General features: G+C 39.4%; 2 protein-coding genes and 1 long non-coding RNA gene across 8 annotated transcripts in view; 1 reads left to right on the top strand and 2 right to left on the bottom strand.

Annotated features, from left to right (window-relative positions):
* The window catches only part of LOC140465091 (dyslexia-associated protein KIAA0319-like), a 111,729-nt gene extending 100,864 nt beyond the window's left edge, over positions 1–10,865 (bottom strand). For 2 of the 5 annotated variants that reach the window (XM_072560959.1, XM_072560965.1), the window contains exons 1-2: positions 10,570–10,826; positions 5,320–5,479 (exon numbers count right to left, since the gene is read on the bottom strand). In XM_072560959.1, coding sequence (XP_072417060.1) covers positions 5,320–5,371 — 52 coding nt within the window. In that variant the 5' untranslated portion in view covers positions 5,372–5,479; positions 10,570–10,826. Of the gene's footprint in view, positions 1–5,319; positions 5,480–10,569 lie in introns of all 5 variants that reach the window. The other 3 variants (XM_072560964.1, XM_072560963.1, XM_072560960.1) reach the window with 3 other exon arrangements.
* LOC140465092 (uncharacterized) overlaps positions 1–26,171 on the top strand; it is a 959,861-nt gene that overhangs the window by 342,558 nt on the left and 591,132 nt on the right. The window lies entirely within an intron of this gene.
* Positions 20,213–26,171, bottom strand: part of LOC140465090 (tyrosyl-DNA phosphodiesterase 2-like) — a 36,929-nt gene continuing 30,970 nt past the window's right edge. Inside the window, exons 6-7 of one of the 2 annotated variants that reach the window (XM_072560957.1) lie at positions 24,825–24,995; positions 20,213–21,167 (exon numbers count right to left, since the gene is read on the bottom strand). In XM_072560957.1, the coding sequence (XP_072417058.1) occupies positions 20,889–21,167; positions 24,825–24,995 (450 nt within the window). In that variant the 3' untranslated portion in view covers positions 20,213–20,888. The remainder of the gene's footprint in view (positions 21,168–24,824; positions 24,996–26,171) is intronic. The other variant, XM_072560958.1, reaches the window with a different exon arrangement.

The raw sequence follows: 26,171 nt of genomic DNA, 5'->3' as shown, positions 1-26,171 counted from the left end.
GCAGATTGTATAGGAAACTCGATTATGTTTTTCATGGTATGTCTAATAACATCTCCAGATGGTCGAACACAGATTTTGTTTCTGCACTGGAGCAGTCACTGCTGATGAGAATCTCACAAATAGTGAAAAGAAGCAACACAAAAGCTAATGGCATTGGTAAAGCAATATTTCTTGTACATATTGTGTGGATATTCTTCTGAGCAACAAAACTGAAATTTACCACTGACTGCCCCCCAAAAGATTGTCTGCATCTTGGCAGTCAACTGTAGTGAAAACCACCCTTTGTTGGGACAATCAATATGGGCTTCCAGCTGACACACAGCCAACGAGACCACACCTTCTTCAAATTGATGACTTGAAGATACATAGAGATCAATCTTCAGTTCAATGAGCAGTGAAGAAATTTTAAATGATTTTTAATATTTTATAACAGTTAGGACAACTCATTTTAAACAGTTATAAATACTGCAATACTCCTTTTAAGGTTTTTAGATTGGCCAAGGTCTACTCCTCAAATATAATTAGCTCCTGGCTCCCTCGCATTACCCCCTTCCCACCACGAGCTCCTTTCCACCCATCCATCCGACTTTACAACACCTGGAAATTAAAATTCCCACTCGTAAGATGTTAAGCAAGAGTGATGATGTTGCTATGCAATAATCTTTGAAAACGAACAATCCCTTCCTACTATGAGTGGATACAAGGCAGGATTTAATTAGTTGGTTTCAGTATTCCTTCAATAAACATGTGTTCATATGCTTTTGTTTGCAAAATAAATTGAGAACTGCCAGTCTTTATGAGATTAACAGTATGCATAACATCTTCATGGGCCATGATCCTCTTCAAAAGAAATCAACAGACTAAACATTTAGCCGTTTGTGATTATGAATGTTAACAAATATCAAGTTTATTAAAATAAATACAGAAAGGTATAATTATGGATATGGTGGACAGTGTTTGTTGCTGTATTAGTAATCAAGAAGGGTCAATTAATAATCCAGAGAACGGGAGTTCAAATCCTATCAGGGTAGTTAGTTTTAAAAAGCATGGCACATGCAGGTACAGTGGCTCAGTAGTTAGCACTGCTGCCTCAGTGCTAGGGGCCCAGGTTCAATTCCACCTTTAGGTGGCCTGTGCGAAGTTGCACATTCTCCCCATGTCTGTGAGAGTTTTCTCTGGGTGCACTGGTTTCCTTCCACAGTCCAAAAATGTACAGATTAGCTGAACTGGCCACACTAAATTGCTGATAGTGTCTACAGAGTGCAGGCTAGGTGGATTAACCATGCAGGGTTACAAGGGTAGGGTAGGGGAGTGGGTGTGGGCAGGATGCTCTTTGGAGGGCCCATGTGGGCTGCATGGGCCAAATGGCCTGCTTCTACACTATAGGCATTCTACGATTTTAAATGTCTGGAGGTAAGAATCTGACATTGATAACAGCAACTACAAAGTAGTCAACATTCTCCAACTGGGTCACTAATGTTCTTTATCCTCACATATCTGGCTTATAAATGACTCCAGTTCCACACTAATACGGTTGACTCTTTCCTGTCCTCTGACCTTAGCGTTGTAAGTCACTCAGTGAGCCACCCTCATGTCAAGGTCAATTAAGCAGGAGTTGTATTTGCCAACTTTGCCAGCAAAGCCACATCCCAAACATGAATGAAAGAAACATGTATGCAATAATCTACTCGTTGTGTTTCCTTTCTATTCTTAACTCTTCAAAATGACGCAAAGGAACAGTGTTATATTTAAAAACTTCACACAATCTGGCAGCTTGATATTTGTACTGACTGTATTTGACTGCATACTTAGAATATCAGACATTCTGGTCACAAAGCAGTCTCTCAATTATGCATGTTGAAAACAAAACAAAAACCGGCATTTTATCTGAGCTGTCAGAGTTCATATATCATGCAAGTTGATAAAGAGTGCCAGAATTGGTTATCAGTTTTATACCTTCCTCTATCGTTGCGATTCAGTTTAGTTCAATCCAATACCATGTAAGAGGTACACATAAGAGCTATCACAAAGATGGCAAGCTCACCACTCCACATCATCTAAAAACAGTGAAAGCATGATCATCAATCCCATCAAAGAAGGTTCAAAATAACTTGACAAGTGGTCCAAGGAAATCAACAACCCTAAAGATTATGTGAATTTGTCTGTGGCATGCTGAAGGGTTGAGATCAAAATGTGTAAACAGGGATTGTAGGGTCTAAAGTTATAGAGCTTATTAGAAGGTTCCACAGGCTCTCACTGCTATCTTAGACAGAACGGGCCAAGCAACCTCCTTTAATGAATCTAACCAGAACATCAATTTGAACCAGTGTTGTATCTGATAATCTGTTCTCTTTAGATAGATCTGTGATAGTCAAATAATTATATGTAAGTGAAGGTGGACTAGCTACTCTCATAATATGGATTGTTTTCATGAACTGGAAAGAATAAACCTATCATATCAGACACCTATCAACGAGACTGAACATCACTATTTTCCAAACATAATTTCAATGGTGTCAAAAAAGTGCGTTTGCTTTCAAACTGAGTCAGATCGCACAGTCGCAGAGAGTCAGATCGCACAGTAGTAGGCCTTGAGGTAACGGGTTCATCTAAAGCTAGTTCAAAATTAAGTCATTATATTTCACAGAAAATTAAAACTGTGGAATAAGGAAAAGGTACCTATTTTGCCAAAATACAAAAAAAGACCTTTCAAAACTTTTCCTGTCATTTTCAAGCAGCTTTCATGATGCCATTGTAAATATGCTTAAATAGCAGGTGATGATTTAAATATCTGTGCATATTTAATAGTAGTAATCGCATCTCTATTTGCCAATTCTAAATGCACTTCATACATGTCATTCGATAGGACTTCAGACTGGATCACAATATAGGGTGATATACACCTGACAAACAAACCATACCTTTTTGTCTCATATCAGAGTTATCACACCACACCAATTCAACTCAGTGCAGTTTATCATCTGTAAACAGACCAATGGTCTTGCACTAATAGCGTTTTACTGGTTTATTTTTAAAAAGGAGAAAGTGTTGAGAGTGTGGTGCTGGAAAAGCACAACAGGTCAGGCAGCATCCGAGGAGCTGGAGAATCGATGTTTTGGGCATAAGCCCTCCATTAGGAATGAGGCTTGTGGATCGAAGCTGAGAGATAAATGGGAGAGGGGGTGGGGTTGGGGGAGGTAGCTGGGAAAGTGATGGGTGGATGAAGGTGAGGGAGAAGGTGATAGGTCAGAGGGGGGAAGTGATGGACAGCTCCAGAGGGCAGTACCGAGTTGGAGGCTTGGGTTTGCAATAATATGGGGGTGTGGGGAATTGAGGAAGATGTTGAAATCCACATTTATCCCGTGTGGTTGCAGGGTCCCAAGGTGGAATATGAAGCTTTCTTCCTCCAGCCGTCAGGTGGTAAGGGTTTGGCGGTGGAGGAGACCCAGGACCTGCATATCCTTGACCGAGCGGGAGAGGGTGTTGAAGTGTTCAGCCATGGGGCAGTGGGGTTGGTGGGTGCATGTGTCCCAGAGATGTCTTCTGAAATGATCTGCAAGAAGTTGTCCTGTTTCCCTGATGTAGAGGAGACCACACTGGGTGCAGTAGATGACATTGGTAGAGGTACAGGTAAATTTCTGATGGATGTGGAAGGATCCCTTAGGGCCTTGGACGGACGTGAGGGGAGTGGTATGGGCACAGGTTTTACACTTCCTGCGGAGGCAGGGAAAGGTGTCAGGAGTGGGGTGTGGGCTGGTGAGGGGTGTGGACCTGACGAGGGAGTCACAAAGGGAATGGTCTTTTCAGAATGCTGATAGGAGTGGGGAGGGAAATATATCTTGGGTGGTGGAGTCTGTTTGGAGGTGACAGAAGTGGCAGAGGATGATACATTGTATGCGGAGGTTGGTGGGGTGGAAGGTAAGGACCATGAAGTTCTGTTCTTGTTGTGTTGAGAGGGGTGGGGTTCAAGGGCAGTGGTGCGTGAAGTGGAGGAGATGCGCTGGAGGGCATCGTCAACCATGTGGGAAGGAAAGTTGCGATCGAGGAAGGAGGAGGCCACCTGGGACTTTGATGTGGAATGGGTCATCCTGGGAACAGACACGGCATAGGCGGAGGAATTGGGAATAAGGGATGGCATTTTTACAGGAGGTAGGGTGGGAGGAGGTGTAGTCTAGGTAGCTTTGGGAGTTGGTGGGCTTGTAGTACATGTCTGTGGTTAGTCGGTCATTAGAGACGGTGATGCGGGGGGGGGGATATCATTGGTAGAAGAAGGGAAGGGAGGTGTCCGAGATGGCCCAGATGGATTTGAGGTCAGGGTGGAAGATGTTGGTAAATCAGGATGCTTATGTAGTAATTATCTGTGCCTCACAAACCAGGAAGGTTCCAGATTAAATTACCCTTCCTTTTCTAAGTTAATTGATCTCATTGCCATGGCAACATTAGTGATGCTGCATTTCACCTCAGCACCCTTGGGTTAGGAGGGTGGAAAAACAGCGTTGTTTACCTATGTCCCTTGCAGAGAGTGATAGCATGTGGAAGCTGGATAAGGACTAATTTAGATATTTTCTAATTATGCTTAGCTATAATGGGCTCTGCAATCAAGCCTGACACTGCCAAGATCCATGCATAAAAGATGGACATTCGAAACAGGTATCAAAGGGTGACCAATGGCCAAAGCACAACAGGTTATACAGTGCCCACAAATCAGTGGCCCAAAGTGGACTAGGTGCTTTTGGGAATTGAGGTGGATGAGTAATTAATGAAAGGTCACAGATTTAATAAAATTGACAAAGAACCGGTGGCTTAATGACCTTTTCTATGCTGTAAATGTTATGATTGGGAAGGAGAAGAAAAGTGATTGAAAAACTGGTGAAGTTAATAAAACAAACCAGCAATCAATCAGAGATGAGACAGCACAGCTGTTTCTGTATTTGGATGTATTAACAAACAGCCCTTATTTGCAAAGAACGATAGCTGAGCTTAGAAACAAACAGAGCACGGAATTACTGGTTTGATGTAAACAATCCGCATAAATCTTCAAAGATAATCCCAAAACCTATCTTCAAAAATATAACAGAATCAGTAAAATAACAATTAAGAAATAACTTCCTGGGAAAATGACAAGAAAATAAACCAATCCATTGCAAAAAGCAAAGTACTACAAATGTTGGAAATTTCAAATCAAAACAAAAGCTCAGACAAAAGGTCATCAACTTGAAACGTAAACTCTCCTTTCCCTCTCGACAGATACTGCCTGACAAGTTGAACATTTCCAGCATTTTTCATATTTTAAACCAATCCATTACTTCAGTAACATACCTGTTATGGTGCATAGCAATATAGCACTGAGGCAAAATGGTAAGTGGGTCATTTTCACAGCGGCAAGCCCCAGACAAGTTCCAAAGCAACATTGATCTGTGCTGGTTATAACTGCGTATATACTTTTCTTTATCTTCTTTCAATGGCAATTTTGGAAACACTAGAATCAATGACACATGAAAGTCATCAGCCCGAAGATGCAAAGCACAAATTAATAAGATAAACACTGACAATGTTTGTATTACTATATATAAATGATTGAACAATCACTTTGCTGAGGAATACCATACAGTTCAAAATGTTGAAAGACATAGTGAATGGCATTTTATCCCATGTAATGGTCTATAACTAAGAACACTGCATTCCAGGCTTTTATTTTTGTTGTTGTTAGAATGTGGGCATCACTGGCTAGGTTAATTGCCATTGAGATCATGAACCATCCTTTTGTACCACTGCACTACAAGTAGAGGAGCTCCAGGATTTTGATCAATTGAGAATAAAAGAGCAGCAATAAATTTCAAAGTGCAGGTGTTATGGAATTTTGCGGAGAGACGTGGAAGTGATGGTCTTCTGATATCCCTGCTCCTTTCATCATTTAGATGTTATAAATGGCAGTGCTGCTTCTCTATCCAAAGGCATTTCCAAAACATGCCACAGCACTGCTTCTTCTTATGATGAAAGCATATCATGCAAACATATTACTCTTTTTTCCTACAAATCTATTTAAGAAGTAAAAAATTAAGATACACTGCATTGCACAAGTTAATTTGCGCATTTTCAAGTTAGTTTTTCAAGGGCATGTGTCTACAACTGTACTACAAACTGCCCTAAATTTAGTATGGTATGGTAATTTTTCACAAATATACAATTGGCAGTTATCGTTGGAATAAAAAAAATGGACTCTTTAGTTGGGTAAAGTATAAAATTTACTTGATTAGGAATCACCAAGTGTACAAGAATGCCTGAATTGCAAAATTTTCCATTCCCCTAATCTTGTATCCTTCCCTAAATGATCAGCAAAAAACTATGCATAGTAAAAGAAACATACAATTCAGAACATAAATAACCTCTTTCCTTCCTCCACATCATGTAATAATAAGCATTTCATGCTTAGCAATATTATTGCTTCATATGCTGATGGCAACTGCCATGGTTAAGATCACAAATGTTAAAAATAACAAACAACAAATATAGAGACTGTCAGTTTATGAGAAGGTAAAATGGATAATGTGGGAGGAGGGCCATGGTGGGTGGCTTATTTCCTGTTGAGGCAAACATGCACAGGTCAGCCTCCTAAGAATTTTCTCATCAATCTGATCAGAGGTGTTATTTCACATTTCTAGAGCAGGTAAGACTTGAACCAGGCCTCCAGGCTCAGAGATACTACCACTGCATCACTACAGCCCCTCCAAGTTGACTTACTAGGAAGGAAGTTCCAAATGTTCACACCTGTAAACAAGTGAAGCCACCTGTTTTATTTGCTCTGAAATTAATCCATTATGAAAATTAGCTGGTTTCAATTTTCAAGAAAGTCAAGATAGTCTGTCCCCTTAAATTCTCATGGCACTGAAGCCAGAGATGGATAGGAGTTAGATACAACACAGATTAACAGTGGCCAAATTTGGATGAACACATGACAAGCAATCTTTCTGAGAAGAAGGTAAGGGAGGCAGAGACATGCTTTTTGTTTGTTCAAAAAATATTGTACCACTCCAGATTATTCAGCAACAACCATAAAATGCACGTACAAACAACAGTGGAGGATAGGATCTGGCTTGGCAAATGATGATCCACTTGGTCCCACTAAGATTCATCACATTACATCACACTCATGTAAAACTGTCTATTGAAGGATGTTGCCAGGGTTGGAGGATTTGAGGATTTGAGTTTAGGGAGAGGTTGAATAGGCTGGGGCTGTTTTCCCTAAAGCGTCGGAGGAGGAGGGTTGACGTTATAGAGGTTTATAAAATCATGCGGGGCATGGATAGATTAAATAGACAAAAGTCTTTTCCCTGGGGTGGGGGAATCCAGAACTAGAGGGCATAGGTTTAGGGTGAGAGGGGAAAGATATAAAAGAGACCTAAAGGGCAACTTTTTCATGCAGAGGATGGTAGGTGTATGGAATAAGCTGCCAGAGGAAGTGGTGGAGGCTGGTACAATTGCAATATCTAAAAGGCATTTGGATGGGTATATGAATAGGAAGGTTTGGAGGGATATGGGCTGGGTGCTGGTAGGTGGGACTAGATTGGATTGGGATATCTGGATGGCATGGACACGCTGGACCGAAGAGTCTGTTTCCGTGCTGTAAATCTCTAAGACTATGACTATATGAGTATGAGTCCATGGGAAATTGATGCCTGCTTAACAAAATACTAGCAGCAGTCAATGCTTTCAGAAGAAAAAGAGATGAAAAAAAAGGCAGAAAACATCAATACATGTTTACATAATGCATGTTTATACCAATCATCTTCAACGGTGCTTAGTGAGATTATGTCACCTCACAACTCACTAATCCAATTGCTAACTTCACATATAAGCAGGCTATATTATCCACAAGCATTCCAATTGATAGATTTTCTCAGTGGCAGCGCTCTCTCCCTGGAGTCAGAATCTCATAGGTTCTAGTCCCATTCCAGACTGGATGAATATATATTCTAGGTTAACGTCATTGCAGGAGCAAGTTAACACATACTATTGAGATACCTCCAAATGAAAGATTAAACCAAGTACCAGGTGAACATTAGGAATTTAAAGAATTATTTGAAGATCAGTTGGGGAAATTATCCTAATTTTCTCCACAATAGTCATCCCTAACCAATACTATCAAAGCAGATTAACTGCTCATTTATCTCACTGGTGCTTGTGGGACTTTTTATGCTGTTTCATTTATCTCCAATGATGATATTTCAAACTGATTAATTGACTGTGAAACAGTATGGGATAAAACACAGGCTTAAAAGTTGCTATGCAACTACATTGCCGTGGCTTTTGTGGTGCAGTGGTGTTGTCCCTGGCGAGAAGGTCTGTCCTAAAGTCTCTGGAGATATGAAAAAAACATATCTAAATAAGTTGATTAAAATGACTAAGTTGCTTATTTCTTTATAAAACCATAAGTTATCGGAGCAGATTTAGGGCATTCAGCCTACCAAGTCTGCTCTACCATTCAATCATGACCGATATGTTTCTCAACCCTCATTCTCCAGCCCATTAACCCTTGATCCACTTACTAAAGACTTATATCTTAAATGCACTCAATGACTTGGCCTCCACAGTCCTCTGTGGCAATAAGTTCCACAGAGTCACCATCTGTCTGAAGAAAGTCCTTCTTACCTCTTTTCTAGTTGACTATGATTTTTTAAAATATTCCTACATAAGTTTAATGTCCAGAAGTTGCTAGTACAAATAATCAAATCTATGATTTGTGGGAGTGGTGAGGATACTTTTTATAGTATCCTCCAATGGTTCAATTTGTAAATGTACAATGCAATGCTTTAGCGAGTGTCCATTGCAGCTTCATCCCAATTCCTGGCTAAATGAATGGGCCTTGGTTGTTAGCTTGAAAATACCACAGGAATTATGATTCCTGCTTGTGGAATACATTGTATCTGTGAAATGTGTGAAGATATCAGAAGAGGTTAGGAGTACACAGTTAATGATTACAGCTTGTTCTATTCAGTGTTGAATGGTTGTCTTTCTTCCTGGTTTCAGTTTGCAGATAATGGGCATTTAAGTAATGTTGCAGGAGCGTATGATCCCCTGCTTCAAGTAGAATTTTATTATTCATTTGTGGGATGTGGGTATTGCTGGCTAGATCAGTATTCATTGCCTTTCATTATCTGCCCTCAAGAGTATAGTGGAAAGATGCCTTCTTGAACTGCTTGGGGACTAAGCACACTGCAACAAAGGGAGTCCCAGGATTTTGATCCACTGGCAGTGAAGGAACAACAATATTGTTCCAATTCAAGAGGGACTTGGAAGGAAAGTTGTAGCTGATAAATTAAACAGAAGAATTAAAGAAAGTAAATTTGAGATAAAATGTATCAACCTGAGGAAAGTGAAATAGTCAATGGAATTAAAAAACCTGCAATTTTACCCAATATCTCAGGGCTCTCCTCTTACCAGTCACCTATTCAACTGAGATCCTAATAATAAACAATTGAGTATTCATAATTCATCACATTACACTGCTGGCAAAAACTCTTTCCAATAAGAATTCTGCATTTTCATGGACATTAGGAAATATTTGAACAAACTGGCTCTGATCAATAACCTTCAGGAGCATACAATCAAAATAATAGAACAAATCAGTCTACAACCTGCAATCTTAGTTTAAATTTTACTCCATCCACAGGTGAAAGGTCACACTTAAAATGTTAACCTATTTCTCCTCACTCCACACAGCCCTGTCAGTTACCTCCACATTTGCTATTTCTGAAATGTGCGAGTTTATTTCGGATTTACAACACTTGTAATTTTATTTACAAACGGATCCCTACTGCGGTAGCTTTGTTATATTACTAAACCACACAATTCTAATTTGGTCTTCAGTACCGTTTCTTAACTGGGCCCTTGACACTTAAATGTCAAAATAACGCGACTCCATCTTGCGTCAGAATCCCCTTCAAAATGTCAAAATACTTTCTTGCAGGTTCATGGTCCTGTATTGCGCTGGATGATTTGTTAACCCTTTACCTTGATTTTAAAATACGAGCGGCTATTTATAATTGAATTACTCTTTTGATTAGTAGCGCTAGTTGAGTAACTTGACCAACACCACAATGTACACAGTGTGAATCTTCCCTTTCCTGGTCTATTTCGGGATGAATCGGATGGAAGAATCCACCGAACACCTTTTCAGAGAGAGAAAAAAACGGTGCTTTTCCACCAAGGGGTTTGCGTCCCTGCAGATTCCCTCGTCCGAGAAGTCAGTGTGGTTTATCTATCTGCAAAGCTTACAGGAAACCATGTTAGGATGAGCAGGATAAAGTCATCCTTGCACATCAGAACAGACCAACCAAGAATCGTCTCCTGCCCAGGGACCTCCAGTTATATTGTATTCCACCAAGACAAAAATGCTGACTTGGCACTTTAGCTCAAGCAGTCAATCCTTTCCAATCCGATCCATTGCCACGATCATATATTTCGAAAATGCTCAATACATTGACTTTGCATTAACACGGCCTGAGTAGGAACGTTGTTGCTTCAAGGTTAATACACGTACATGTTCCTAAGGAACTGTTTCTCTCGTACCTGCGTGGACAGCCGCTCTCAACACAGTATCTCCACGCAGCCAAGAGGGCGAGGTTTGAGTTCATCCCAACCTCCCCAGACAGCGCTTTTTAAAACAAAACCCCTTCTCTTCCCCCACTCACAGTTCACTCAAACGCGAAATGCCATTTCTGCCCCAAATTGCTTCAAATACCCGGCGGTTTGTATCCTGACACCAACCGACTCTGCCGAGAACCGCTTCCAAGAGAAGCATCAATGCTGAAGGTGCCAGCCCACCGCGTGATGTGAGCGCGTCGCGTCGGGTCCCCTCTGCTCCAATAACTGGATTCCTGTTGTAAGGTACCACATGTGATGCTGCTGGCTCCTGCTACTTGAAGAGATGTGATGTGGCGGCTGCTCCATGATCTAACTTCAGGTTAGCCACAGCGGACCTCTGGCTATTGTTCATAGCTGCCACCACGTAATGTGATGCTCTCAGTACATTTCACTGTATTAAACAAATGTCACATCCTTGCACAATGAGTTAGCAGGTGATTTTATTACACAATAGGCACTTTTTTTCCAAACTCTAGCCTGCACTTATGTTAAGGTAATGCCAAATTATGAGGTAGGAACACCCACAAAACATTTCTTATGAACCAATGGTGCACGAGAAATACCTTCTTTAGGATTAAAAGTTGGTGGGCGTTTAAGTTAATTTGGCAGGGGGTTGGCATACTAATTAGAGGTGCAGAAGGGGTGATGCACAGACAAGTATAGAAGAACCAAATCAATTTAGAAGGCAGAACAAGTACAATCAAGTTAAAGCACAAGGGAGCATAGCAAGGTAGGATGGCATTTACTTTAAAGGTTTCTAGCAAGGAAGGCAGATAAAGTCTCAAAACAGCAAATATTCTCAAGTGTAGAAAATGCTTCAGGTTACTTCAAAAAAATATTAAGAGAGCAACAAGAAGACATGAAAAAAAAACACTGGTGAGTAACATTAAGGATATCCAAAAGTGTTTTATATGTATATTAAGGACAAGAGAATAACCAGGAAAAAGGTAGGATCCAACAGCGACCAAAGTGACAATCTGTGCAGAGTCGAAGACACAGCTGAAGCTGTAAGTGAGAACTCCATCTGTATTCACTGTGGAGGACAGCACAGATTTAAAAACCTTGGAGTTGGAAGTGTAATACACTTGAAAATAAATTAACACAGGAGGGAGGAGAAGGGATTAGTAGCTTTAGTAGGCTTGAAAGTGGATAACAGTTCAGGCCCAGATGACATGCTTCTCCAGTACCTGAGAGAGGCAAGGACTCTGACATTAATTTTGAAGTAGACTTTGGCCACAGCAAGGGTACAAGAGAACTGGAAGGGAACTCATGTGGAACCTTTATTCAAGGAAGTGGTACAGGTAAACCAAGAGACTCCAGTGAGTCTAACGTCAATGGTAGAGAAACCATTGGAAAGAAATCTGAAGGACAAAATTAATCTTCACTTGAAGAAGCAATGGTTAATTAAGGCATAGCTTTGGCAAGGGGACATCATGGCAAATAGATTTTTTTTGCAGAGCTAACTAGGTGTGACTAGCTGATGATAATGCAGTTGATGTAGTCTACACAGATTTCACGAAGGCTTTTGACAAGCTCTCATGTGGCAGGCTGGTTAAGGAATTAAGAGCCTGTGATATCCAGAGCAATTTGCCAAGTTGGATCCAACATCCAACAAGAAGCAGAAGATGATAGTCAAAGGGTGTTTATTTTTTGTGACTGGAAACCTGTATCCAGTAGTTTATCAACAGAGTTCAATACCAGGTCTCTTGGTATCATCAGTAAGTCTGCAGATGGCACAAAAATTGGTGGTATGTCAAATCGTAAGGAGGAAAGCCTGAGAATACCAAGTGATACAGATAGGCTGGTCAGAAGGGTGGAACAATGGCAAATGAAATTTAACCCTGAAAAACGAGGTAATGCATTTTGGGACGACTAACCATTTAAGGAAGTTAATGTTACATTGGTAGAATCCCAGGAAGTACAGTGAAATCTTGGTGCACATGTATTTAGATCCTTGAAGGCAGCAGAATAGGTAGAGGTGGTGATTAATAAGGCATATGGGATACTTGCCTTTACTGGTCAAGGCACTGAATACCAGAATAGTAAGATTGTAATGGAGCTGCACATAATGTTAGTTAGGCCACAGCTTGAACACGGACAATCTGGTCACCCCACTATAGGAAGGATATGATTGCACTTGAAAAGAGTGAAGAGGAGATTCACCAGGATGTTGCCTGGGCTGGAACAACTGAGCTAAGAAGGGAGACTAGATAGGCTGGGGATGTTTTCCTTGGAGCAATGAGGGTGAGAAGGCACCTGATTGCAATGTACAAAGTTACAAGAGGTAAAGATAGGATAGATAGGGAAAAGAAAACTTACCCTTTTATGGAGGCATCAACAAGATGGCACAGTTTTAAGATAAGGAATAGTAGATTAAGAGGGGATTTGAGGAAATTTCACCCAGATGTTGGTAGGTAACTGGAACTGACTGCCTAAAAAAAAGGTGGTTAAAAACCCTCTAAGTATTTTAGTAGTATTTAGATGAATAGTCTAAATGATACAGAATACAAGGCTATGAGCCAAGTGCTGGAAAGTGGGATTAGAACACATAAATGTTGACTGGCATGGACATGATGGGCTGATCAGTCTCTTCCCATGTTGTTATGACTCCATGACTAGTAAAAAAAACCACATCCCTGTAAATGGACATTTTACGACTAAAATGAAGAGATCACCACAGGTTAACTACAAGAAACTTCCACATCTGCTAATTGTATTCACAACCTCTTTGGCAGTTTCTGAACAAAATAAAACCAGACAACATACAAGAAAACCTTTAGCATTGAACATTCAGGACACCAAAGTTTATGAATAAATTGGGCAACTGTGAACATCCATTTTACATATCGTAATCAATAGACAACAGGTGCAGGAGTAGGCCATTCTGCCCTTCGAGCCTGAACCACAATTCAATATGATCATGGCTAATCACTTAAAGGTGAAATTAAATGGAGGAAGTCTAAATTTAAAACTAAAATTTAACAATTAAAATAAATAAATTTATTTACAAAAAAATCTCAGAGTTAAAAGGTGAAAGCTGACTATTTTAAGTGCAAGAAATGTAAAAACACAAGACATTTTTTAGAAGATGACCTTGAGGTACAATAAAGTTATACATATATTTGATAGATAAAAGAAAGACTTACATTTATATAGTACTGTTCATAACCACAGGATATTTCAAAGTGTTTTACAGTCAATTAAATATTTGAAGTATGATCACTTGTTGCAATGCAAGAAATGTGACATCATGTTTGCATACAGCAAGCTCCCACAAATAGAAATGTGATAATAACCAAATATCATATAGTCCATGAAATTGATTGAGAGATAAATATTGGCTAGAACACCAAGGGCCCCTCCCGGATCTCTTTACAAATACAGCCATGGGATCTTTCATTCCCACTGAGAGGCAAACAAACCCTTGATTCAATGTCTTATTTGACAGACAGCACCTCTGACAATGTAGAATCCTAAATCTTGCGCCACAGAAGTTAGTGAATTATCCGCTGTGCCACAATGAAATTCAACCCCCTTCCTACTATCTAACCAGAAAGCCACACAATTGTCTTTTAAATTTATCATCTTCTGTAGCCTTCCTCACAATTTATTTCCGTAAAATTTTTTAATGTGGAAATCAATACAAAAGATCCAACCGTGTTAAAGCCTGAAAAAAGACCCAGGTCTTTTCACAAATCTTAGGATCAGAAATCCACAGTACAAGAGATTTCCAAATAACAAGGGTACGATAGGTAGGCAAGTCCGCAAAATCATCTTTGTTGAAGTCAGATTTAATAACAATTCGTAAATAAAGATGGTCAGAATATTTTAAATTTACAACCGCAAAGTCTTCCTGAACCATAAACTGATTCAACTTTTCATTATGCGCTTTACAATAAAATCTCATCTCAAAGGCATGACAATAGAGTCATTATTGAGAACTGCTCTTCATATTTCAAAATTTGAGAACAGACTGTTATCTGTTAAAAGGTCCCATGAGGAAATGAGCCTGAATTAATGGCTACTCTGAAGTAATGGACCCAATCTTCCAGAAAGCATCTAGGCCATTGAAAGATATTTCATTCCAAAAGATCTGAGAATCAATCTTTCATGAATGAAGTTAAACAAACTGAAACTGTTCCTGCATGAAAGGGAGCAGAGGGAATTAAAAAAGATAAATTCCTTTCTTGGAAAATGCAGAAGAGAATGGTCTTGCACTATTTGTCAATTTAGAATGTAATCACTAGAAAGGTAATAGTCAAAATAGGTATTAATTGATTCATTAAAAATCAGTTAAATTAACCTTTTCCATGTCAGACTAGACTTAGAGTTTTGCTGCAGTATGAATTAGCTGCATCAGCCTACTGTATCAGGATCTGAAAAGGGATACGTGGCTGAAATCCTGCAGTGGTTGACAATTTTCTATCTTTTAAGGGCTACCACGTATTTAGAATAAGACTATTAACTTGCCAATAAAATATATAAACCAAAATCTTAAATAATCCAAGAAAAAATCCTTCAGAGCATTTTAAGATCCTCTTAACTACCTCAACTTGAGGACTCCCTTTAAAACGTTACTGAAAAATGTCTTTACTGAGAATTCATCACTGGTGGCAATAGTAATGTTTGATATATAATAGCAGGAAGACCATTAGTTTTAGGCTTCTTCGCAGTATTGTGTTGGTCACGAGTCATTAAACCAAAAAGGAAAAATTGTTTATATCACTATTGACTGCTGTTTTGAGGAAAATTTGAATAATTTCCCCCACTTAATTAGCAGATTCCTGTTAAAAGTGACGCCTACAATTTTTAATAGCTTGAGAAAGTATGGAAAACCTGAAATGCATAATTTGACATACTTGCTTAAAGTGGTACTATGGACTCACGTCCACTTTCTGAATCAGACTCGATACATTCTTTGCACATCATAATCGTCATGTTTATATACCTGAAACCATCCTGATTGTCCTCTAAACCATTTCCTAGTGCCTGGTGTTGTTGAAAGGCTGGATTGTTCTTCTGACCCCAAGATGAACAAATGATACTCACCAGGTTGAAACATAGGGAGTCTGTGTAATGGGTTAAAATTAGACAGTTGACCTACACACATTAAAATATTTTTCTGTTGCCAACACAGCCCAGGATGAGGCAAAACTATTTTCAACTTATAAACCAATTGTGGAAAACAGAGTTGCTGGATGCATGACAATACTATGGGGAGAACAATGTGTAACACTGCACAGACAACAATGTAATAAAATAACACCTTGTACACAACACAAAAAACAACCTTCGCTATTTGCTGTCCAACACAGAGTTCCCAAAATTATATGTAGTATTCTAAATGCAGCTCAATGTGCAATAAAAGGTTAGAGTTATTTATTTGAACTTAAATGCATTTGAAATGCACTACATATTATATTTATCACATTATTAACAGCATCATGCTGCCTGGGCGCACACTAACAGTAAGCTAACTTAAGTCCTTTTGTTTCCACTTTTACTCGTGTGTATCCCTCATTCCTGTACACATTTTAAATTTCCTGTTTTACGACGCATAACCTTAAAAAGAGCAAGCAAATACTGCTCATGCTGGAAACCTGAAATTTTAGGAAAGGAAATTCTGATGATACGCAGCAGATCAATCAGCAGTGTGCAAAGAGAATCAGTAAATGGCTCAAGCATTCATCTGAAGGAGGACTTGACAGTCTGGAGAAATGAGGTTTGGCCAGGAAGTCCATATGCTCAAATTTGAGACCTTTTGTTTTCCAACCTAGTCCACTGCCCAGAAGCAAGTTTGACAGCTAGGTGTGACTCTCCGCAAACAATCTGAAGGAGATCATAAGCCAGCCAGATTCCAGTGAGCTCGAGCCCTAATGGACTGGTGAGAGGTTGGGGCCAAAGTGTTTTGGGGGGGGGGTTGGAGAGATAGGACCATAACAACAGGATTAGGCCTGTTCAAGTCATCAGGCATGTTCTGACATTCAATTAGATCATGCTGATAAGACTCTCTCATGCAGATTGCCACTCCACACTTTCTTTTTTCAAAATGAAAAGGAGGGAACTTATATTGCAGAGAGAATCTTCGGCTCAGGTGGCCCTCAAACACCACAAGCCACAAGGCACATGGCCTTCTGAGTTCTTTCATAGTGCAGAACTATCCGAGGAAGGCAGACCACAACCCTTTTCCACAGCAGTCAGCTGCAATATTTTGAAATTCAAAGGTTCTGATAATTGCTTTAAACGGTACATACGTAAGGCAAATAGTCTCAAGTCATACAGCATGGAAACAGACCCTTTAATCAAAGCAGTCCATGCCAAACAAAATCAAAAGTATGGTGCTGGAAAAGCACAGCAGGTCAGGCAGAATCTGAGGAACAGGAGAATCGATGTTCGGGCATAAGCCCTCCATCAGGAATGAGGCTTGTGGGCTGGCGGCTGAGAGATAAATGGAACTGGGGGGAGGGGGTTTGGGCTAGGGGGGGGAAGATAGCTGAGAATGCAATAAGTAGATGAAGGTGGGAGAGAAGGTAGTAAGTCAGAGAGGAGGGTGGAGCGGATAGATGGGAAAGATGATGGACAGGTCAAGAGGTCAGTGCTGAATTGGAGGCTTGGGACTGGGATAGGTAGGGGGAGGGGAAATGAGGAAACTGGTGAAATCCACATTAATCCCATGTGGTTGCAGGGTCCCAAGGTTGAAGATGAAGCATTCTTCCTCCAGGTGTCAGATGGTTCGGGATTGGCAATGGAGGAGGCCCAGCATCTGTATATCCTTGGTGGAGTGGGAGGAGGAGTTAAAATGTTCAGCCGTGGGGCGAGGGGTTGGTTGGTGTGGGTGTTCCAGAGATGTTCTCTGGAACGATCCGCAAGTTGGCACCCTGTCTCCCTGATGTAGAGGAGACCACATTGGGTGCAATGGATATAGTAGGTGACGTTTGTGGAAGTACAGGTGAATTTCTGTTGGATGTGGAAGGATCCTTTGGGGCCTTGGATGGAGGTAAGAGGGGAGGTGTAGGCACACATTTTGCACTTGTTGCGGTGGCAGAGTAAGGTGTGGGCTGTGGATCCAACAAGGGAGTCGCAGAGGGAATGGTCTCTTTGAAATGTTGATTGTATTGGGAGGGAAATATGTCCCTAGTTGGGGCGGGGGGGCAGAGAGGAGGAGAGAAGAATCTATTTGCAGGTGGCAGAAGTGTCGGGAGGTTTAAGCGATGAATACAGAGGCAAGTGTGGTAAATGATGAGGACCAGCAGCTTTCTGTCCGTATTGTGTTGGGAGGGGTGGGTTTAAGGGCGAAGGTGCACAAAATGGAGGAGATGCGCTGGAGGGTATCATTGACCGTGTGGGAGGGGAAATTGCAGTCTTTAAAGGTGGAACTGATCATTCTTGGGACAGATGTGGCAGAGGTGGAGAAATTGGGAATAAGGGATGGAGTTTTTACAGGAGGCAGAGTGGGAGGAGGTATAGTCCAGGTAGCTGTGGGAGTTGGTGGGTTTGGAGAAGAGGTCTGTGGTTAGTCAGTTGCCAGAGATTGAGATGGAGGTCTAGGAAGGGGAGGGAGGTGTCCAGGATGGTCCAGTTGAATTTGACATCATGTCAAATGATGAAGACCTTCATCAGGAATGTGGAGAGGGAAGATCTTACAAGCCAGTGGAAACACGTGGAAAAAAAACTGCAAACTTCTGACCAGTACAAGAATCATAATGACTTTCTCACAACACATGAATAAAAACCACTGAACTGCTTCAGTTTTCCTTTGCCCATAACCTATTTTTTTCATCTGCTTGCGTGTGTGCATTCACACACAGACACAAGGGGGAGTTGATAAGGGAAAATGTTTTAATTTGTAGTGTTATTTAGTTTATAACACTTAAGTCTATAACTATTTACCTGTAGCTCGAGTCTAATTACTTGTAATAAATAGTAATTCTTGTTAAGTACAGAAATCCAGTCCGTGCTTTCTATCAACCTGGGTCTGAAAATCAATTAAATTGGAGAATTATGTACTTATTTTAAAACCTATAACTTTTGTGATGACTCTCGGAATAGTGGGGCTTGATTTTCAGCGTGCTATCCCATTAAGTTGTGACAGCATTCACCACACTAAAGGAATTCCATCACTTTCTAGAAGATCCTGTTAGCACTGTGGATCCTTTTATCGAGAGATCTTTCATTCAGTGAGTGATGGCAGGTTTTCTGCCTACTAATACTACAAAGCTCCATTCACACATTTCACCATTTCTGACCAACTTGATGAAAGATATTAGAAAGTAGGAGCCCATAAATAGTAAGTACTTTTGTCAATTTCACACACGTACAGATTTCCAAAGCCATCCTTTTTAATCAGAATTTACAATGGCTTGATGAACATTGTAACAACTGCTACCTTTATAAACCTGTTTGATATGGTAAAAGACCAATATGCATTATCACTCCGCATTACTGACCAATTTCATTCATAAATATATTCTTTTACCAACTAACTGAACACAAACTATCAAGATGTATTTCACCCTTTCCAAATTCGATAACTGTTTAGCCAACTGACCACCCAAACAATCAAAAGTTGAAATCCCCATCCCTAACAATCCACGTCACATATAAGCATAACTTTAGTTATAAATCTTCGGTGAAGTTCAAAAAGACAAATTAGTTCAGGAAAATTCAAGAACAAGACAACATATGGAAGATTTCAGACTTTGCTTATACATGCAGGAAAATAACCTGAAAAGTGGGGTGTCGTTTTTCTGGATATGCAAACATTACCACCTTCACAAAAGGACTGCTATAGGTCAGAAAACTCAGCCACCACAATGGCAATTAAGAATGGTATTAAATAACAGCATTCCTCAACATTCACACATTAATACAATTCACTATGTAGAAAACTATGGATAATTGACGTTGTTGTCCAGTTGTGTGTATTGTCTCTCATTGCTGGAAGTTGGAAGTTCCCAAAAGGGTGAGACACCCACATCGGGGCAAAGGTTTATTCCATACAAAGTTGAAACCAGCCTTTTATTTCTAGCATTTACCAGTTAACCCTTAGAATCTAAAAATCTAAATTTCTACTAACACCAGGAAACTAAAATCATACAATGCTATATGTAAAAATAACTGCTATTGACATCAGAATCACAGGAAAAACAAACTGTTTACTCTGTGCTTAGTGGCCTCAATAAAACTAAATAAATTCAAACGGGAATCGATTATTTTCCTCACTAATAACTAAGTGGCAATGGAATAGCTTGCATGCTGTAACACTTGTACAATAACCCTCTCCCATATGGAATTCATTTATATCACACCTGTTAAAGAAGGTTCAGGTAACACAATTCTTCAGTGAATGTTTTCCTTTCTCCATCAGTTTCTAAATCACTTGGTGTCCTTGCAAATACTCGCCAATCTGACCTGTCATCCACACAGCACAATGGAATCAGAAACTGACAGCTTTGAAAGAGAACTTCCATCCTTTACACTCCAGTGCTTTATTTTTCTATCACTTTGCATCACTGCACCATTTCAACAAAGAAAAATTACATTTCACTCATGAAAATTTTCTTGGCAAAATAAAATACAGTCTGATTTCTTTATAGGTGGCTAAAAGGTTTCTTTATTCACAACATTAAAATTAGGAACATACTTAAAAGCAAAGATCATCAGTTACACATTGACATTTAAGAAGAAGGTAACTTCTGCTATCTTCACGAGCTTAGGATTACATTTTACATAATGTATCATGAAGTCATCTGCATTCTGCAAAAATACACCAGCATAAAATTCCTAAGCTCTCTGAACATGGCTATCTTAATGAAGAAACAAGGCATCAACTTAAAAGGTATTCTGCCATAATGTTTTAAAAACACAGTGCAGGGCAATTAAGTTATAGTCAGCAAGACAACAGTTGTGCTAATAAATGAAACAATGATCACTGAAAGAACTCTGCTTCAGCGTTATGCGCACACAGCCTATTAGAATCTCCGTTCCAAAAATACAACTTTATGCTTATATCACCATAGCGTAAACGTTCCTGTTTCACTAAATCTATTCCTCTCGTTCTTCAGGAAATTAGAGTGTGAACTCAAGCATGAACTAGCATGATCACTTTAATCAGGAAAACATGATAAGACACCTGATCACCCAGAAAATATTCTGACTGGGTTATTACAAATCATCTTGGTAGAGATTTCACATGTAATTGTATTTTAAGTGTTGCCTTCTACTCTACCCACCACAGCCAAGACTCACAATATGACATCAAAGTCACAAAGGAGCCCCCAATGGTCACTGCAAAAACGCCCACAATCCAACTTGTCTTGTCCAACAAGGGTCATTTGTTGTGGAACTATCTGACCTTCACTGGCTTCCCTGTAAAACACACGATCAAAGCGGAGTCTGCAAGTGTAAGGAGCCTTCAGGTTATTATTAGCTTTAGTGTCCCAGGTATATCGGCAATGTTCAGGTTTGTTTAAGAACTCCCAGACATCCAAGACACCTTCCGGCAAACCTCCAACCTTTGTAACCTGCAAATAAAACATGTTGAGAAAAGATGATAGATCTTAAACTATGTAAGAGAGTGCTTCAATGAAAGTCACACATTGACATGCACAAGCCTCCTCCTTCAACATCTTAGACTGACACTGGATGGAAGCCAAGGGTTTTCCAGCATCTAGTGAGGTAGCAATTGACAAGTTACTTTTGGTAATTCCTGCACAAAGATACTTAGTATTTCAAAATACTCCCAAGCTAATAATTGTTTGTTTTATTTATTTGTGAGTTGACATCAGAATGAAGTTTTTAGAAAGTGTGCTTTGGATAGTTGCTAAGGGTTTGTGAAAGCAGAGATTGTAAATGCTCTCTGTTACAAAAATTCTAGACTTTTATAAAGAAACCTGAAGATCAGTCCAGTATAAAATTGAATCATATTAGTAAAAATGTTCAAAAGAAAATTGCATAATAAATCACAAATTGTTTAGGTGTAATTGATTATAAAAGTAATACAAAACAGAATTACCATTAATTATCACACCATAGGCAATGTTTGAGTTCCTGCGACACTTCTCCCTACTGAGGCATGTTCATGCTAATAGCTGCTCCCTTACAAAAGCAGCACTAGATGACAGATTATGGATGAAGATAAAGCAAGAGAATGAGGCACCATACTTTGCCAGTGCAACAAAAGTCTGTTAAAACATCAAATATTTTCAGTGAACATCTGCCTTTTGGAATTGCAATCAGAGTTTTCATGGTGGTCTCAATTATCAGTTACTGTGCATATTGTGAATGCTGGTCTAATATCACTAACTACTGTCAAAATGGAACAAGATTTTAATCAAAAGGGTCAATGTGCACACAGTAAATATTCTGCAGATATATCACTGTCTAATGCCATAACAAAGAGAAACAGTAGGGCTTTCAGTTAACTCTTCACATAGTCAAGTACTTTGAAAGGTCGAACCTTGGCAAGTCACTGCAGTCCATCTGGTAAACATAAACTGCTGGTATTGTGCACCATTAATGTAGAAACTCAATGTTTAAGGTGATAAATGACGTGTAAATCAAATGGGTTCCTTTGGATTGGGTGGTTTCTAAGTCAACCATTCACATAAGTGTATCATGTACTTTAAATAAGTCTTGTCAATACCAGGCAAGGTTTGAAGAGTCAGATGGTGAGTACTTGTGAAGAGGGAGCGAGAGCGAGCGCGAGAGACCATGCTCGATCAAATGCTGCCCTAATGACAAGGACAGTCACTTCACATCTAGAATTCAGCTCTTCTATTAATGTTTGGAACATAATTGTACTGGGGTCTGGAGCAAGGTAGCCTTGGCAAAACCTAAACTAAAGTCTCAGTGAACAAGTTATCATTTTTTAAGAGCCATCTTCCATTATTTTGCTCATTGAGTGTAGGTTGATGAGGTAGTAAATGACTGGATTGAACTGGGATTCTACTTTGTGGACAGAACACACCTGATCAATTTTTGACTTTGTCAATTAAATGCTAGTATCAGAACTGTTCTGGAAAAGTCTTGCCAGGAGCATGGTTAGTTACAAAGCAAAAGTCTTCAGCACCAAAGCTGGGATATCACCAGTGCCCATTTTTTCGCATCTTGTGGAATGAATCAAAAATTGACTGAAAGCTGGCATCAGGAGGTGGCTGAGTTGGATCATCTCTGTATCTCTGGCTGAAAATAATTGCAAATGCTTAACCTAATCTTCTTCATTCACATGATGGATTCCCAAATCATTGAGAGAAAAGTTTCTCTCTCTTTTCATTGTTTATTATCCACTACCATTATCTATTAAAAGAGGCAGAACTACACGACCGTCTGATCTGAATGGTCTTGGAATTGCTTAGCTTTGGCTATTAAAATGTCACTTCGACACAAGTCACCAGACATTAGTGAGGACTTTGCAAAGTTGACAGGGGTAGGTGAGCCTTTGCTCCTTTTAGGTCATTAAGAGCTGTGCCTGTCAAGTTTTCTTAATTATACCAACTTCATAGCAATTTTAATAAAATTGCTTTGTTGTTAACAAGTCAGTTAAGATGTAGCCGCATTGCTGGGAATGATAACAGCTTATTCCATTCTGACTCCACAATAAAAACTAGTTTTATGACAATCCAGTATGTTCAATTACTCACACGAGTAAGTTTTAATTCCAAGTTTAATCAATCACATTTAAAACCCTTAATTGCAGTGATGGGATTTAACTAATGCTTCTGGATCGTTAGTCTAGGTCTGTGAATAAATGGATCGATAAGACTTAACTACATGTTATTTACCTAGGACAAGAGATTATAAAAAGGTGGCAGATGTGATGCCAAAGTCAAAGTCAACAGAAGTATAGAGAGACTGTAAAAAAAAATTCAAGATGACAAAGAACGCATAAAAAACAAGAAAATTCAAGCTTGGTACAAAGAAATAAAATGCATAAGCTACTACTTTCTATCTACTTCCCGCATGCCTCAGAAACCTGGACAATGTTTTAAAAAAATCTGTTGAATAAAATAGAGTTACAAGTGTGGAAGCAATTTCAAAATTTAAAATTAAATACTCCATTTTGTTTTTAAATTGAGAAGATGGTTTCCAGCACTGAGGGGGTTAAGAACAAGGAGCCCAAATACAAGACCAAATGTTAGATATTTTGACCAGAGGGCAGAATTGTAAATTATAGGATTTCATTTCCAGGATTGGTGACTGAGACTAAAACTAACAAGATGAGATTGGAAAAGTGACAAAGGAAAAAGGAGTTGAAGGGAGATTGGAAGAAGCTGAGCAAAAAATGTTAAGATACATTTAGCTGCAATGAAAAATATTTGCTGACAGGCCAGACCAATTTTGCCTGTTTTCATTTTATAACTCCTTTATGACAGTCCTTCACCCCTCATGCAAATTAAATATACACATGAAGGATGGCAGGGCAGAGGCAGAAGGGTTTTGTTCATGATTACTTTAAAATGCCTTTTTTTTTCCACTAAATAACATATTTCTATTCAGCTCAGAGTTAACTTATTGTCAAAGCAATAATTTTTCTTTTGAATCAAGTATGGAATTTCTTATTAATAACAAAGTGAAAAGGTGTGATCTTTTTCCAAGTGGAAAAAATAAAATTTCTTTCTGGATCTTAAACTCAAAAAGAAATAGAGAAGGTTCCTTGAAAGTGGCTACAAAAATAGTTTTCACACAAGAGGTGTGAAGGTAAAGAAAGAGACATGAATGAAAGCAAATTTCAGAGAAAAAAAAGTTAACTAAGGAACAGCCTCTTGGGACAAGAGCAGAATCTCTTGAACAGAAGTGCATTACTAAAAGAAAGCTTTACGCTCAGGCGAATGGAGAGTAGAAGGTCAAGTGTTAGCATGGCTACCATACATCACTACGGTTTACCCCTCCTTTTATTGCATTTCTACTCCAGTAAGCATGTACGTGGGGTCTCGATAAATGACAAAGATAGAAAAAACAAACAAAATAAATTAAATCAACATCTGAAAGCATTAAGGGAGGGGGGAATGGGGCTTACAGCAAAGGTTTAGATGAGCAAAGATGGGAAGAGGCTCAAGTGAAACATAAACACCTGTATAGACTGGCTGAGCCAAGGGGCATATTTCTGTGCTATGTATCCTATGTAATCCAATAAAAGCCAGGTATAAAAAAAGCTAACATACTTTAAGTAATAAACTCACCTCTTGATCTCTCAAATTGGTGTCACCACCAAATATTACTGTGGCACTTTCTGGTGCTTCTTTGATTTTCCTTAGTACAATCTCTAGCTGTTTGACTCGTTCCTTTGAATGTGCTTTAGTGCTCTCCAGGTGGGAAGTCATTAAACAGAGTTCATTTCCTGCAATATTTACCTGCAATCAGGAGAGGCAGAGAAGATATTTGTTTGACATCATTTTTCATTAAACTAGGAGAAGGTGAGGACTACAGATGCTGGAAATCAGAGCCAAAAAGTGTGGCGCTGGAAAAGCACAGCAGGTCAGGCAGCATCCACTTTAGACTTGCCACAGGGAGTGGTTTTTCATTATTTCTATGAAACTGCCAAGTGCGATGTTGGAACATCACAGTCTACAATTCTACCTCAAGAAGGTATTCAAAAATTATATTTTAGTATATTGTGTAAAGGGTTCTGACTCCCTTGTAATTTATTTAAGTTTTCTTGAGAAGTGGGAGTTAGGGAGGAATGTTTAAACCCTCGAGAGCTACAACAGATGGGAATCATCCATTAATATTCAGCAGGACAGTTTGCTTGGAGAGGGAGAAGAGTTAGATATTAAACTTGCCTGGTATTGGAGTTAAGATGATGCTAGCAAAATCTAACAAAAAACTGAACTTTATCCTTTTTCCTCAAATCTGAATAGCTGTATCATGATACAGTGGACACAAAGGGAAAGGGACATGAACAATAAAATAACTATTTAGCTTTAGGAATTCCCTTTTGTTTTGTAAATGCATTTCAAATTTCTTTATTAACTGCACTCCATGAAAAGAAGACAATTGGCAAGAGCACCCATGCAAATTTGTTTATCCTATTGTGAAGATAGGGCAACTTTAAGCCTTACAGAATTATTTTCGAAAAAGAGCATTTTGTTTTATTAGTTCACTGTATGTGGGTGTCACTAGGCCAGCATTTGTTGCCCTTTTCTAACTGCCCTCAACAAAAAGGTGTTGATGTGCTGCCTTCTTGAACCACGAAAGCCGATATAGTGTGGGTACACACAAAGTGCCATGAGTGAGATTCAAGATTCTGACCCAAGGACAGTGAAGAATGGTGACATTGCTCCAAGTCAGGATGCTTTGTGGCTTGGAGGTAAACTTGCAGGTGATAGTATACCGATACGTCTGCTGGCTCCGTGCTTCTAGGTGGCTATGGGTTTAGAATGTGCTGTCAAAGGAACTGCCAGTAGCAAAGGTGGTAGCAAGGCAGAATTTATGGTAGGATTTACAGCAGAGTGTCCATGAACTTTAGCATAGAGGACTCCTGCTTGGAACAGCAGCTACCTTCTAATAAAGTAACTTTGTTTCTTAGC

The sequence above is a fragment of the Chiloscyllium punctatum genome, chromosome 41 (assembly GCF_047496795.1).
Source record: "Chiloscyllium punctatum isolate Juve2018m chromosome 41, sChiPun1.3, whole genome shotgun sequence".
In the NCBI taxonomy this organism is placed as follows: Eukaryota; Metazoa; Chordata; class Chondrichthyes; order Orectolobiformes; family Hemiscylliidae; genus Chiloscyllium; species Chiloscyllium punctatum.
Note: the sequence above shows the minus strand (reverse complement) of the source record. Positions and strands in the feature narration are given on the sequence as shown.